Below are 16,551 nucleotides of genomic sequence, written 5' to 3'. Positions count from 1 at the left end.
TACTGTTAAATTAAATAGTAGTTGTTTTAGTGTTTCTTTATAAATCCGTAAACGTCAATTTTCTTTATTACAAATGAACGTTTTAATGATTTTGTTTTGTCTAATTTTTTACAAAATGATCTATAAATAATGAATTGAAATATAGACGGTTTTAATTCTTGAGTAAAATTACATAATGAAAAATACAAAAAAAAAAAAAAAAAAAGTGTAAAATTATTATTAAAAAAATATGCGTCTCCTGATCTTATATATATATATATATATATATATATATATATATATATATATGTTGTGTGTGTGTCGTGCTAATTGCTAACAGATGATCTTTGTTGATAGTGTTTGGATTGATTGATGGGGCAATTGGACCTTCCACCATCTAACTTATTTAGGAGAAGATGCTATTTGTCTACAACAAATTCCGTGGCTCCATAAACAACTTTTTGATATCAAATAATGAGAGTTAGTTTGTTCAATTTTCAAGAGAAAGTTGATTTGTGGGCCCTAATTTGTTCAAGAGCGTCTCATTATCGTAGGAAAAAAATAGAATAATTAGAATATAATATTAAAAGGAGGACTTGATCATGACTTTGTTTGATAATGAATTCATAAGTCCCTTAATTCATGGTGTGGGTGATTAGTTAGTGCAGAACTAGATAACAGGTGAAGCCATAGAAGAGCTTTTCTACACCTGCTGCTTGACGTGGAATTTTGCTTTTCTTGGCAATAAAACATACAATCTTGAACTTCTACTATAAGGAAAGCAAATCAAGTTTCAAATACAGATTTGCCTTGGGGTTTCTTGCCCAAAGTAGTAATTACATGTTTGTTCATATATAGGAAAGCTACGTAAAATAATTTGTAACGCGTAAAACCGAATAAATCATTTCCAACTAAAGTCACATCAAAATTGCAAAACCATGCCCCAAAAAAGCAAGAGAGCGGTAAGGGTTCTAGGATGAGACATGAGAGAAGCTTATTTGCACTTGATCAGGTACCATTACTATGATATTTTAAGCAAATCAATTATTGTTATGTATTCAGTGTTGTATTTTTTTCACATAGCAATGCGTGATATTTAAAAGTGTCGGTTATTAGTTCTCCTCTAGCTAAATATACCAAGATAGTAATGTTAAATATCACATTTTTAATATATATATATATATATAATGTATATCAAGCACTAGATTCCAAAAGATCAATATCAATATGATAGAGAATGAATCAACAATGTATATCGAGCTGATACTCTCATTTTCCGAACCTTGGAAATGCCAACTCTACCAAATCGAGACCTCCAGATCTTACACCCAAACTAGAGACCTGAGAATCCATTCCCCGGACCTTGGAAATAAGACTGTACCAAATTGATTCCGTTACTTGATCTTATTGTCTTACAATAATCTCATATCACTTTGTAGTTGGTAGATAATTAAATAATTAATGGCTTATTGCATCGCTAATTTCAAGTAAATAATTATAAATTGTACATGTGGTTCACGTTCATAAGATTCAATACCGACCAAGCAATGTCTCTGCAACAATTGTTGTGAAGGCCGAATCCAAACCAATAGCTGAATGCCAGGTAGAAGTGCCATGTTGTACGTTGAGAGTTAAGGTTACCCTACTTCTTGACAGGCCAACAATGATTTATCACAGAAAAATAGAAGTTTGTGGTTGGCTTACTCCGATGTACACAAATCAACTCCCTGCTCTAAATTTGTTTTTTTTCACCAACTGAAATTAAAAAGATAGGATTTTTTATAATAATCGCATATATAATTGAGACTCTGACCATTTTGTGGAAACTTGTTGATTGACAACCACATCTGTCTTTGTCCCTCGATGATCGATCACTTTAATATTTTAGAAGGTGTATAAGCATATGTTATCGTCCCACTGTATCTGTCTCACCCTTGTTCCTCACATTGATAATTTGATATGGTGGAAGCTCGTAGTGCCTACTAGCTTGTGCTCTGCATCCATTACTCTTATTGCTTTTATTGACCACCTCCACAAATATGGTGGTTTTCATGTTTTTAGTTTTGTTCACTATTGTCTCATTGCCTTACTTATTATAGTTAGATGAGTTTAAAATTTAATATTTGTATCTATCTATTACATAAATTTTGAAATTTAAACTCATCCAACAATAATAAATAAGTTGGTGAGCATCACCATCACTTGAGAGTAGTAAGAAAAAATATTTCCAATTTTATTACGCGAACTTTTGGTTTATGCTCCGTCAATGGTATAGTTATGGGAAAAACACACTATCTACACCATTAAATATAATCAAAATAAGTTAGCAAAGATAATCCAGGTAAGTAAGATATAGCCCTAGGTTATGTGTTGATATTGCAAAACATGCCTTCTACACAATCTATGTGACAGTCCGTTCCGGAATTTTCAAACCGTAAGTGTGAAAGGACGATTTTGCCCCTAGTATGAATTTTCGTTGTGTGGTTGTTTTTGAGCTTGGTTTGGGTTGGTTGTGGACCACACACATTTCCCCACACACACACACACTCACCCTTTCCCTGCCCTGCACCCTGTCCCGAGCCATTTCCCTCTCCCATTTTCATTCCCCTTGTACGGACACACCCCAAATCCCTCCAAATCTTCACAGATCGAGGAAACAAAGTACATATTCATGCTCGTGAGGTCCGTAGGAGTTCAACCATACCCATTTCAGGTAAAGATACCTTCGTTTTCACGTCGAACTCGGGATACCCTAATTTGGTCACTGTTCACGCACACGTTAATTCTCGTGTTTTTGGGAATTTCAAGCTTGTAGGAAGCTTGGTGAGGTCCTTAGGAGGCTCAGGGTGGTTCGTTTGAAGGTTTTGGACGTCGGGATCATGAGTTACAAGGTTGGCCAGAGTTGGTGGTGTTTTCCCAGCTAGATTTCGTGGATTTTAGCACTTGAAAGTGGTATGGATTTGTTCCTCTCGTTGTAAGCTTCATTTTGGTACCAATTTTGTGAAATTTGGTTGCAAAACGAAGAAGATATGAAGGTTTGAAGTTTTTACGATTTTCCGCCAGCGACGGCGCTGAAGCCTCGCCGGAGAAGACGACGGAATATTACGTCAGTTTGGACGGAATATTCCTAACGGCGTTAACGGAATCCGTTAAAGTTAACGGAATATTCCTGACGGCGTTAACTGACGCCGTCAGCGTGCCAGGCACGTGCCTGCGCGTGGCCAGCGCGTGCGATGGTGAAATTTTTTTCTAAAAATATGGGGATGTTCCTGAGGTTGAGTAGATCACGTTGGTGTATTCATGCACCCCCTTTGAGCATTGTATGAGAAGTTATTTCATAAGGTTGGTTATGTGTTTTAAAATTAACGTTTTTATAGTTGTTTCGCATATATGTGAGACCTATCCCAAGGACGAGCGCGGTCACTCGAGGCAAGGGGGTTACGACCCTTCTACATACCAGTGAGTGGGCTTTTGGTTTTCCGTATATACCTATATACTTATACTTTTCCCAGAAAGTGAAATGAAACGTTTATTCATTTATATGCCATGCATTATGTTGCTGTTTGTTTATGCATTGTTAGTTGCATATATATATATATATATATATATGTTTGGTGCGGCGAACACACAGGTAAGTGCCAGGTGAGTTATGATTTATGTTTATGTTCAATAGTGATTTGAGATGCATAGAGAGCTCATAACCTGAACCCCCGGTGTTAGTGCTCCTGCCCAGAGTTGGGCACAGTCATTCACGTGATGTTCACCTCCCGCACCACACGTTCATCTTGGATCCAAGTTAGGTGCACAGTCTTGTCGTACAGACCACTTTAGGTGGTTCCGACTCGTAGGTGACCCGTGATTATTCGTCCAGCCTTCACGTGATCGTAGCACTTGAGCGTACTTATATTACACCCAGGCTTGTCGTACAGACCACTTTAGGTGGTTCCGACTCGTGTGCAGGTATAGTTAGTGAGATGAAGATTTGAGCTCTAGATTCAGCCGTACAGGTCACGTTAGGTGACTCTGGCTGACAGATTATATGGCATTGATGTGATATTACCTGAGCACTTGCATTTTACTTCGAGGTTTTGGCATAGCATATTTTCCGAGCATGTTTTATATATATGTATATTATATTTTCTGGGAAGTATACAAGTTTTACGGCGAGGGGTTAGAACTTGTTTATGAAATGGTTTTTGAAAAGCTTTGTTTTTGCCCACTCACACTTTTTGTTTTGCGCCCCTCCAGGTTCTAGTTGGCTAGCACTTTTGGTGGCTTCCCTGAGGATTTCCCCGGCATATCTGACAGACTATTATCAGTGTAGGACCACCTTCGGGTGTGCTTTTGTAGTGTCGTTTTTTCCCGGACTGCATTAGGTCTTCGTGCTCTGAACTTTGTGTTCATACTTACGCTTGCACATGTTTGTTATTACTTTGTGTAAAGCTGGTTTTTATTTATTCGTACTATTTTTATTATTATTTTATTAGCTTCCGCACTATGCACATGGTTACGTCACTTCCACGTGACGGCCAGCATGCCCTGATCTCGATCGGGGTGTGTCAATCTGAAATCAGTTACAGAATCCCAAAAACCTTGCTGCGTCAAGCCGGTTACATCATTGTTGAATTCAAAATATCAAAGGTCTCAATGGCAGGAATTTCTTATATAAAATCCAGGTCCTGTAGTGAAGGTTTTTAAGGAAGTAATTAAATTCCATATTAAGTCCCCTTTTTATTTTCTTTTGATTGCTTGGTGTCTCGTCATCAGATAAACTTTCCAGAACATTCTTCTAATTTGGTTCGTAGATTTTATTATTACCTGAAATTGAGGTTGTGTTTATGATGTATGTTATCTCATTGATTTGGGGTTGTGATTTGTGTAAGCTTGGAACGTTGGTATATATTTAAGTTGCAGTGGGGTTTTTAGCTTCATTAGTTGCAATGGGGTTTTCTGAGTTCCTTTCCTATAGGTGATTTATTTTTAGTCGAAATGATGCAATTAGCAATTTCATGAATGAAATGAAACTCTTGTTCTGTAGTGTAGGTTGCAAGGACGTAAGTGTTTTTCCAGTTTAGATATCTCTTTGATAGGTATGTTACATATGGTTTGGGATGAAAATAGAAAAGAAATGAATGGTTTCTTTGGTAGATATGTTATATATGTATGAACATGCCCGTGGCAAATTCAGCATATGCCAAGAAAAGCCTCGACTTCAGCCAATAATAAACAACAAAACATATGAAATTAAACACAAAAACTAAGAGCTCATTTGTAAGTGCATTTAAAATGACTAGAAATGTTTTTAGAAAAAAATGTTTTGGATTCTAAAAGCACTTGAAGAATTTTTGCAGGATTCATTTACGTTTTTATTAAAAATTGATTTCAAAAGTATTTTCACCAAAATCACTTCTAATAATTTTAAAAGTACTTCTAAATAAATTATAATTGAAAATGTGTGCCTAATAGCCATGCAGGGTAGAATGGGTATGAAAAGAAATAGTAAATGACTCATCACCTCAAATGATGAAAGTTTGCAGCTTGTTTGCGTGCAATAGTATTGGTTAAAGGATTTAATTTAAAATTTCAAAATTTTTGGGTTTTCCCTAAAATGCATTTGATGCTTTTGAGTTGATATCAAGTTTTCTATTCTATTATTCATAGACCTAACTATGATATATTGACTATTAATTTACAATAACATAAATATTGATAATTAATTAATCTAGAAAACAAAGTCATCATAATACATACCTTTCTTTTTCTACTTATTGTATAAAAATTGATATCTTTAAACCTTTAATCAAATTTTCAGTTTGAAAAGGGATTCGATTTGAAGAGCATCTTATTGATGTTGAATTGTTATAAAGTTCTGATTGCCCACGATGTGATGCAAAGAGAAAAGAATTGTGGTCATTTTCAAGAGCGTGGGCAATGCTCTTAATAATTAATGAGAACCATCTCTAAATTCTCTTTGTGAGGATCTTGAGAATCTTTAAATTGTATTTGTTTATCGTACATTGTGCAATCAATTTTTGTCAGATATTATTCATATTTAATTTTAAATAAAAATATTTAAAATGATTTTTAACTGTACAATATACGATAAATAGACATAATTTGAGAATTCTCATATCCTCATAAAAAGGATCCTCATTCCTTAATAATTAGATCTTAGGTACTTAGACAAGAGTTGTTGTCACATTTTCAAGGGCCCTGGCAACCTGTCTTTAACCTATCAATTTGGACCCATGAAAACCAAAAAAAGAAATAGAATCTGGATAATTGATTGGCCATTCTGTGCTAAACAATCCTCACTAATTCGTGTACATTATCTAATAGCCACATTATTGTCACATATCTTGTAATTAAATGTTGACATGGGAAATGATTATATTATTTTTTTAATCTTCTGCAAATTTTTTCTTAATTTCAACTGCTAAATGTGTTTGATTTGTTTGCTTCAAACTTTATTTTTCTCACCTTCATACTTGACTTTAATTAAAAAAACTAATGTGCGTAAATAATTTTCTATCTATAAAATGTAAATAAAAATTTCATTTTTCTCGCACATTAGTACTAATCAACTTCAAATTAAGAATTGATTTTTGGGAAGCGTTATTGACATTCCAAAAATCTCATTCTGCACTCCTTACAAGTGTATTTTTATTTCTAAATATAGAAAATTTAAAATATAAAATGAGATTTTTGGAATCAATAACAATTTCCTTAATTTTTTTGTTCATTTAAATGTCTGGCAAGACAGTTGAGATATCATTTCAAACACCAACCTAGCTAGCTAGGGTTTTCACTTTGCATTGTCTATATGAAAGGACAAAATTTTCTACTTTGAATTCCACTATTGATATGAGAGTGAGCCACGTTTACAGTCTGGAGGAAACTTTTATTTAAACGTCCAAAAGAGATGGTCACAATCTTTTAATCAAAGTTCACCAAACTTCTACCTTTTTATTTTGGCATTATAATTAAAGTTGCGATCAATTTTCTTTGTGACTTGTTTCACAGTCCGTAACCGACAACATGAATTCTATGTCGAGGGATAAATCCTTGCTCTCTTTATTAAACCCAATAGGCACATAGAAAATTCCCCTAGGATAAAAACAAGGGCTGCTTGATGCAGTTTATTAGTTTATTTATAAATAATAGAATTTAAATTCAACGTTTATGGATGACCAAAAGTTTTAAATTCGACACTTATAAATAACTAAGGTTTTTTTTAATTAAAATGGTCTTTAAGATTTGCATAACACATAATTTTGGTTCATGAGATTTAAAATCAACGTGGTCCTTGAGATTATCCACCATCCATTATTTTGGTTATTTCGTTAAAAAAACTCTGTTAAGTTGAGGGTATAACATATAACTTTGATCCATGAGATTTGCATAACACATAATTTTGGTCCCTAAGATTGTCCATCATCCATCATTTTGGTCATTCCATTAAAAAGCTCAGGGACCACTTAACGGTGTTTTTTAATGGAATGACCAAAATAACGAATAGTGGACAATTTCAGAGACCACTTCTATTTATTTTAAATCTCAAGAACTAAAGTTATATATTATGAAAATCTATTGACCATTTTAGCTAAAAAGCCAATAACAATTTCGATATCAATTAATTTAACCAAATCCTTCTCCCTCCTTATATTTCTTTCTTCTACGCTAGTGGCTAGCTAGTGGTATACCACGCACTAACCTATATAAATATACCTGCTAGGGTTAGGGTTAAGTCACCAAGCGACTAATACAACGCGCCCCCAACCCCCCTCGTTTTGTGAGCTCCTCAGTAATCCTTGTTTGGATGATTAAAGTACTGAATATATAGAGAGTGCAGAGTACTGTACTTATTGCTCTAAAACATCCAATTACATCAACACAAAGGCGGACTAGGGTTTTCTGAAGCATGAAGAAGCGCCAAGTGGTGGTGAAACGAGATGGATCGAGGAGGAGCTCAAGTACTTCATCTTCAATGGTGAGAACTGTGAGGTATTGCGAGTGCCAGAAGAATCATGCTGCAAATTTAGGAGGGTATGCTGTTGACGGGTGTAGAGAATTCATGGCAAGTGGTGAGGAGGGGACGACTGAGGCTCTTACATGCGCTGCTTGTGGTTGCCACAGAAATTTTCACAGAAGGGAAGTGGAAACTGAGGTTGTTTGTGAGTATTCTCCACCCAATTCTTATGGCGAATTGTGTACTCAATAATCAAATGAATCATGTATATAGGGAGAAAAAGGGTCTTGATTTCTGAAATTAACTGATTGTGAATTGTTCTCGAATTGTGCATCGATATCATTGTCAACAGATAAGTTTCGATTGATGTGTTTACATGTTCTTGAGATATGGTTATGGCTTCAGAAACTAATACATCATGCTTTGATTAAGTTTGAATCTTTTATTTCCTATAAGATTATTCATGGTTCCGGTTTTATTCTTTGTTTGCCTTTGAATTTCTTTGAGAATTTATCGAAATGAAACTACCATAGTTCAACTATATTGAATTTGTTGGCATAATAAAGCAACATTAGGATAAAATATACATCAAAACCAGAGGGGAAAGATGGGGGAACTTCACCAGTTTCCTACCAATATATTGAGTGAAACAAGGATGATTTTTCTTCTTCTTCTAAGGATAGGTGTATCATAATAATCAATCTCCTACATCATCAACAGTTTTAATCATTTTTAGCTCCAGGACACTGATCATTTTCCTTTTACCGTGAATATGTTATAACTTCTTAAAGGCCCACACATCCAATCATGTTAGCAGCACATCCTAAAACCTATTTAATATTGGTTCAACAAAGCTAAGCTTAAAATGGAAATTATAAAGCTATGGTACTGTGGAGTGTCCCTCCTCTCTACTTTTTGGCGGCCATCCGCTGGAATTCGTTGGAACCAAATAAAAGAGATAATAATGTAAATTAAAAGAAACAGCTTTATTAAATTAGCTAGTGGAAACTGCACTTCGATATCCTTGGAGACATTTGGCCCCTTCTTTATTTTTCTATTCATGTTTGTACCGTTGTGTAACTGGCTGTGCGCAAGCTTGACAGCCTCTATTTTATAACTAATTAGCTAATTAGTAGCTTGCTAGCTCGTGAGTAGTAATATTGCATATTTAATTTGTAAGGTTATCTGGATATTCTTGATGGATAAAATCTTCTTCAACTCACTGTGTTTCGTTTGTAATTATAACAAATATTATATGATTCTCTCCACCCCTCCAATATTGTGTCCGAATTTAGCATGGATTTGTGAGATCTCTTAAGATAACTAGTAGGGAGACTTTAGGGCATGTAAGAAAGTTCTGTAAGCTATCGATCATATGAACACTTATATTTAGGGCTTTATAATATGCAAGTTAGATTATATCTCATGCATGGTTGTAAAGAACTCGCCTTGATGAGATTTCTTTGGTTAGAATATTACTGGTGCGGATATGTGAGAAGCACTCTTAGGCAATTAATATAAAGAATTTAGGGCAAGCATGGATGCTCTCAATGCCACTATATATCGAACACATGAAGAATTTAGATTATTATTTTAAGGGCTTCTCACAAATAAGTATGTAACAACTTCACCTTCAACTATACTGCTTCAAAAGAAAATAAAACAAAAACACACATGACAAGTGGTTAGGTAAGGAGTTTTTTCTCTAATTAATTGGTTTTATAAGGGGTTTTGTACAAACAACAAAAAGGTTATTCCTTTGTGATCGAAAGGTCATGGGTTCAAGTCATGAAAGTAGTCTCTTTGCAAAGATTGAGAATGATAGACGTTCGCATTTGATCTTCGAAAAACGGAAAGCCTTGATGGTTTGGGATCACACTTTTTGTGTTATTCTAATTACTATTATAATAAGGAATCGATATTAAACATGTGTATCATCAACAAACAAAAGAGCAAGTTAGATTATAGCTCATGCATGGTTGTAAAGAACTATCCTTGATTAGATTACTTTGGCTAGAATATATTATTGAGTACTTGTAGTGCTAGTGTTATAGACATTAAATCTCAACCGTGTCACACGAATGAATATAGCATTATATCTTTTCACTCAGGCCAGCAGCAGAATCATGACTGCAATAGTGCTGATTAGATGTGGGTTGAGTCATGTCTGGTGTAATATTCCAGTATGATCAGTAGGTATTAAGCAATACAAAGCTTAGCTCAAACCAATATATTTACCAGGCTGTTTATGTATAGGGATTTCCAATTTTTTCAAAAAATAAGAATTAGTTGTAGGACCTACACTACATCGAACTTCACCAATTCGAACCGTTTATTTTTTTAAGCCTAACTAGTGTCCATTTAAAAAAAAAAAAATGAGAATCCATTCTCTTAAAGACATCCCCTCTCCCTCTCTCTCTCTCTCATAGAGATTATTATTTGGCGCTCCAAATTGGATAGTCGTTCTTCATTCTTCTCCGAACACAATTTCTCTTTTATATTTATAAAAGAGGAGTTCATGCCACATGAACATTTTAAAGTACCCAATAACAACTCTCAAATTGTAAACAGCATCGTATATGTACGGATCTCATATGCATATGGCTAGGCAATACACGCATGCTGTCGTTTCCCATTGGCAACAAAAGAATCAAAAGCTATACCAATATTTTTGTCCAATACTGGTCGGTGGCATGGCTCCACACTTAATATAGAACAATACTTGACTACACAAAGATGAGTAGAAACTTCTACTCAAAACTCTTAGTGTTTTAATCACAGAGTTTTGTGCTTATGATCAGAACCGTTTATATTATGAATCACAATGTAAAGATCATCTCTACAAAAAAATAAATTAAAAATAAGGTCGTTTAGTCAATCTATCGTAGCAAATACATAAACGGTCCGTAATACTCTTACCAATACCGTTCATTTGTTTTTAAACAATTTGATGACTAAACGACCTTAGTTTTAATTGATTTTTTGTAGAGTCGATCATTATAGGTGATTTATAATATGAACGGTTCTGATTATAAACATGAAGTTCTATAAATTAACAATGAACAATTTTGAGAAAAAGAAGAATATATTTTACATTGGCTTTTTAGCCAAAATGGTCCTTGAGATTTGCATGACACATCATTTTGGTCATTGATATTGAAAATCAATAGAAATGGTCCCTGAGATTGTCCACCATCCATTATTTTAGTCATTCTGTTAAAAACTCTGTTAAGTATCCCGGTGCTCTTGGCTGGAAGTTTGGGCAATTTTTAAATCTTCGTAACTCAATCGTTTCTTAACCAAATTCAACCCATAATTATCAAAATGAAGATAGGAAAATGTAGAACAAGATTATACCTATTTGGAAGCCCAATGGTTGCCGGAGATGGTCGGAAAATAGCCTGCAAGGTGATTGGTCTGCGGGAAAATTGGAAAACTCGCTAGAAACTGCGTAAACTTTAAACGTTCATAACTTCTTCAATACTCAACGAAATCGAGTCATTCAAAAACGAAAATCATACTTATCGATGAGAAGAAGAGAATGGTACCTTTATAGATGGCTAAATCGCCATGGTTTGGCTAGAAAATGGCTCAAAAATGGCTGTCTTGGTCTCGAGTTAGCCACTTTCGAGCCGTTTTCCGGCCAAACCACGGCGAATTAGCCATCTAGAAAGTACCATTCTCTTTGTCTCATCAAGAAGTATGATTTTTGTTTTTGAATTACTCGATTTAGTTGAGTATTGAAAAAGTTAGGAACGTTTAAATTTTACCCAGTTTCTGATGAGTTTTCCAAAGAACCAGTCACCTTTCAGGCTATTTTCTGGCCATCTCTGGCAACCATCGGGCTTCCAAATAGGTATATCTTGTTCTACACTTTCCTATCTTCATTTTGATATATTATGGGTCGAATTTGGTTAAAAAACGATTGAGTTACTAAGCTTTGAAAATTGCCCAAACTTTTGGCCAAGAGCTCCGAGACACTTAACGGAGTTTTTAACGAAATGACCAAAATAATGGATGGTGGACAATCTCAGGGACCATTTCTATTGATTTTCAATCTCAGGAACCAAAGTGATGTGTTATGCAAATCTTAGAGATTGTTTTGGCTAAAAAACCTTTTACATAGCAATGAAAAATGATTTATACGAGTGCTGAGGAGAAAAACAAGCATATATAAATCATTTCCCATTTAAATAGGTAACCAAAACACAATTCAATTGCCACCCTAAGTTCCAAGTTCCAACTAATTGAAATTGGGAAGACATTTTTGGAGAACTTCTCATATGCAACTATCGATACAATCTCATCACACCTATGAATTGCCGACTATCGGTCACCAAGGTTCAAGTCCATAAGTAGCGATAATTGTTGTATGAAGACTCGCTTCCGCTACGGCTCTTGTGGGTTTTCCTTAACCAAGTCACTGCCTATGCGTCATTGACTCATTTTTGTCAACACATATCACATGATTTGGAGTTATTGTCTTATATTATTATGTTTATATCGATTTATGTATTGATAAAATGATGAGTTGAGATGAACACATGGATAAAAAAATAGTAACCTGAACACAAGTAGATTGCCACCCTTAGATCTAAGTTCAAACTTATTAAAAATTGAAAGTCATTTCATGAGAAGTTCCCACATGTAACCATGGAGACGCCCATTACTTTTTAATCCTTGTCTTGTGACTTGGTCAAATTTATAAGGCCATCTCCAGTAAAGAGAGTTAAACGTCCAAAAGTCAAAAAATGGTCAGAATAGTCTCATAACTCATCTCTAATGAATGATTAGGCTATAATTTAATGGAGCTCATTAATCCATATTTTGGCCAAAAAAGCATCGGGCTGGCCAAGCTTGACCCTCCTCCCAACCCGTTTTCTGTGGCCAAGTAGCAGAGCTGCATATACACATTTAAATCCAACAATAGGGAAGGGCAACTGATAGCTGATGTTAGCTATCTGCTAATTTTTTGTAGGTGGAATTTAAAAAAAAAAAAATCTATTTTTTTTTCTATAAGTATCTATCTCATTTCTCACACCTTCTTCACCCTTACATACTATCTTACCTTTTAATCCAATTTTTCATATTCTATTCACCTGAGAGTCTCAAACATTATTTTCATAAACACACCTCTCTTACCTCTTCCAATTATTTAAATTTACATTTTTCAATTTTTTTTTAAATGCCCACCTCCGAAAAATTTTTGAGATTATATAAAGATAAGAAATTTGGAGACCTGCCCACTTAGCGACACATGACACTCAAAAATCATGTATGAACAACCTTATTTTAATATGGTACTTTTAACTAAATTAACCAATAAATTTAAAAAGTAAACTCAAAACTAATAAATTACTAAGAAAGCTATGCTTAGCCCTTTTGGTTGAAAATGATATATGAATATGGACGGATACTGTTCATTTAAAGTAACTTCTTGTATAACTATAATTCTGAACAGAGCTATGTTTAGCTCGTTTATCTGGAGATGACCTAAAACACCTGGTTGAGAGAGATAGAGGGACACCAAAGTTGTACCTGAAAAGTGACATCTGACCAGACCCATAAACCACATTCATCTCATTTTGGGAGTGGGTGATCAAAAACAAAAGACATGGAGCTATTGGTTAGGTAATATATATGGGTAGCTAGATTTTGGATTTAGCAAGAGAAAGGGCAAATGATAGGGGAGTCTCATGGTAGGGATGCTATGTCCACAAATCCAGTGGGGCCATACTTGGGCTCAACTTATGATGGCCCCCTGCAAAGGGGTTACTTCATATTTTAGGCCCAATCCCATGCGGTCATAGGCCCACACCATTTTTGGAGCCCAGTGAAAAGAAAAAAAAAGCCTTTCATTCACTTCAGCCCTCTCATGGGAAAAGACACATATAGACAGGAAAGGTTGGGATTCCGGATGTCCATTATTTACGGCACACGACATGTACTCCTGTCGTTTTGGCTTTTTAGTCATGTGCTCGGTTCAGATAGGGTCACATGCTCACATGGCTCTCGATATCAAACTCCTCCCGTGGGCCGGTCCCACTGTTTCAATTATAGGGGTCCCATTATTTTTGCATCCTACACTTTGGCACACCATAGTTTCTTGACACCCAACCCTAAGATCTTGCCACGTCATCCATTTGCATCAATTCTTCATTCTCTAGGTGGGGGAACTCATTTCCCACTAACGTGATAGTATTTTATACAATACCATTAATCAAAAGTGTTGATTCTTTTATCATCAAAAGATTTTTTGTAGAATAGTTTATTCGATTTGAAAACTTGCTAATCATGATTTGTGTCTAGCGAATTTAGAATCCTGGTACTCAGTAACATTCTCATGATGAACTTTCATATTTGATTTAGCGATAAAATATTTAGTTAAAGTTAATAAAAAGTTAATAGAATATACCTAAAAATATTCCTTCTAGATTCTAAAGCGGGTCGGATCCGATGAATTTGGATTCGGTTGTCAGAACCAGATTCAAATTCTAATTCCCGCTTTAGAATCTAAAAGAAATATTTTCAGGTAAATTTTGTTAACTTTAAAGATGGATGATGAGGTCTACAAGTCAAATGATTTTTTATAAATAATTTAAAAAAAAAAAAAGTTCTAATTATAATTTGATAAATGTGATGGAAGCCGTTTGTTTTGATAGGACTGCGGTGTATGATAGTGTAGTGTGTGGGTTCACGTAGGATCCCCATTTTTTTGGGTATTTTATAATTTATTTGTTAGTAAAATTTATTGATATACTTTATAAATGATGAATCTTTAAGATCTAATTGCCCGACTCGCTCTGTTTTTGTGGACCTGCACGTAACGACCTTCCCATGTTACTACAAATCAACTGAAAAGGTACCACATCTGTGGAATTACAGTTAAGCCCTTCCAAATACTATCCATAATGTCGCATGCACCTGTGTTACGAATGTACACCCCTGTTAATCTTCGTTCCTTGATCTCCTTCAATATAATCGATCCAAAGCAAAAAACGTACATGTATATGCAGAAAAATGAAATGAAGATGAGCGGAAATCATTTATGAGGAGAAAACGAGAATGTTAAGCAATGCACAAGCTTGACTAAAAAAAGTAACGTAACAGTTGAATACTCCGACTACCGAACACATTTTACGCTTTATCTCTATATCTAGAAAACGAAAAACCGTTCTCTTCGCTAACGTGGACAATTTCGGAATAATATACACAATAGGGCAGTATTCAATCATGGCATCTGCCCTTCCCCCTTCAAAGATATCTATATATATAGCTAACCCTAACACTCACTCTTGCATTCTAAATCAAGCCCCACACAGAAACCAGTCCTCTTCTGCATCTTTCTTTCTTCCTTCCTTCCAAAGAGGCAATGGCAATGGCTAAGCTTGTCTGCTTTCTGCTGCTAGCACTCCTTGGGATTTCCATGGCTGCAACCCAGGTGAGCAGTCCCTCTCCTCCCACTAAACCAACACTTTTTTTCCATTTTACCCTTGCTTAAGTACACTATTTCTTGTTTACCAAAGAAAAAAGGTACACTATTTCTTAATCATTTTCTATATTTTTTTTTTCCATGTTTGTAGGTTATGGCAAAAGAAGAAGCCCGGAATCAGTTGGACAGTGTAAGAAATTTATAAATAAATGCAATATTATTTTAATATTATGGCTAAAACTGGCATTTTCTAATAAAATGTAATTTTTATATTCTTTTCCAGGGAGGATATGGTCCTGGGAGTCTCAAGAGCTACCGTAAGTAACATCTATCGTTTTATTTTGAATATTTTTCTTTGTAAATTAGGTTAGTTTAGTAATATTTTATCGAAATATTGACTTTTCTTTTACGTGGAATTACCAGAATGCCCATCACAATGCACAAGGAGATGCAGCCAGACACAATACCACAAGCCATGCATGTTCTTCTGCCAGAAATGCTGTGCCAAGTGCCTCTGTGTTCCTCCTGGCTTCTACGGCAACAAAGCTGTGTGCCCTTGCTACAACAACTGGAAGACCCAGCAAGGAGGACCAAAATGCCCTTGATCAACACTTCTGCTTAATCCATTTTTACCAAAATAATCAAGGATTTAAGTACCCAATTTCGTAAGTATTAATTTCGAATTGTGATCTTCTTCTCTATAAAGGTCATAGGTTCGGTTACCTGGGAATGTTAGTTTAATTGCAGTAGTCCATTGCTCCTTTGGGAATTGGGATATTGGTTGTTAAACACCCTCTCCAAGTGAGCGTTGACAGATAAATTTATGGTTTATTATGTTAATCAAATGAGATTATTTCATCTTCTTTCTCTGCCACAACTGCCGATTTGCACTGCAGTCCATGGCCAAAAAGTCAGTTGAGAAATAAAATATAAAAAATAAAAAAGTGTTGTTATTATCATCCCAATGTCTTATTTTCTAATTTACCTTTTAATGAAATTTCTAATTACAAGTTTTCTCATTTGTAAAATAACCAATAAGGACCTTAAAAGATATATAATAATAATAAGTTGAGTGCGAAAGGTAATAGGAACCTAGACTTACATTGGGTTGTGAAAGGAATGCAAATTATGCAAGCTGAATTCGCAAAAAAAGACAAGGATGAGGATAGAA

At 35.0% G+C, this 16,551-nt stretch overlaps 2 protein-coding genes across 2 annotated transcripts; both read left to right on the top strand.

Annotated features, from left to right (window-relative positions):
- The first annotated feature begins 7,707 nt into the window (after positions 1-7,707).
- On the top strand, positions 7,708-8,403 carry LOC137712385 (mini zinc finger protein 3-like). The gene has a single exon (XM_068451473.2). The coding sequence runs from the start codon at positions 7,901-7,903 to the stop codon at positions 8,198-8,200; it is 300 nt and encodes a 99-aa protein (XP_068307574.1). The 5' UTR covers positions 7,708-7,900; the 3' UTR covers positions 8,201-8,403.
- Positions 8,404-15,231: 6,828 nt separating this feature from the next.
- On the top strand, positions 15,232-16,238 carry GASA6 (Gibberellin-regulated family protein). Its single transcript, XM_068452420.2, has 4 exons — positions 15,232-15,389; positions 15,532-15,570; positions 15,664-15,697; positions 15,804-16,238. Exons 1-4 carry the CDS (start codon positions 15,321-15,323, stop codon positions 15,983-15,985), a joined length of 324 nt encoding a protein of 107 aa, XP_068308521.1. The 5' UTR covers positions 15,232-15,320; the 3' UTR covers positions 15,986-16,238.
- The last annotated feature ends 313 nt before the right edge of the window (positions 16,239-16,551 follow it).

The sequence above is a fragment of the Pyrus communis genome, chromosome 14 (assembly GCF_041283825.1).
Source record: "Pyrus communis isolate YQ-2024b chromosome 14, ASM4128382v1, whole genome shotgun sequence".
Taxonomy (NCBI): domain Eukaryota; kingdom Viridiplantae; phylum Streptophyta; class Magnoliopsida; order Rosales; family Rosaceae; genus Pyrus; species Pyrus communis.
This window is presented reverse-complemented; position numbering and strand designations above follow the sequence as displayed.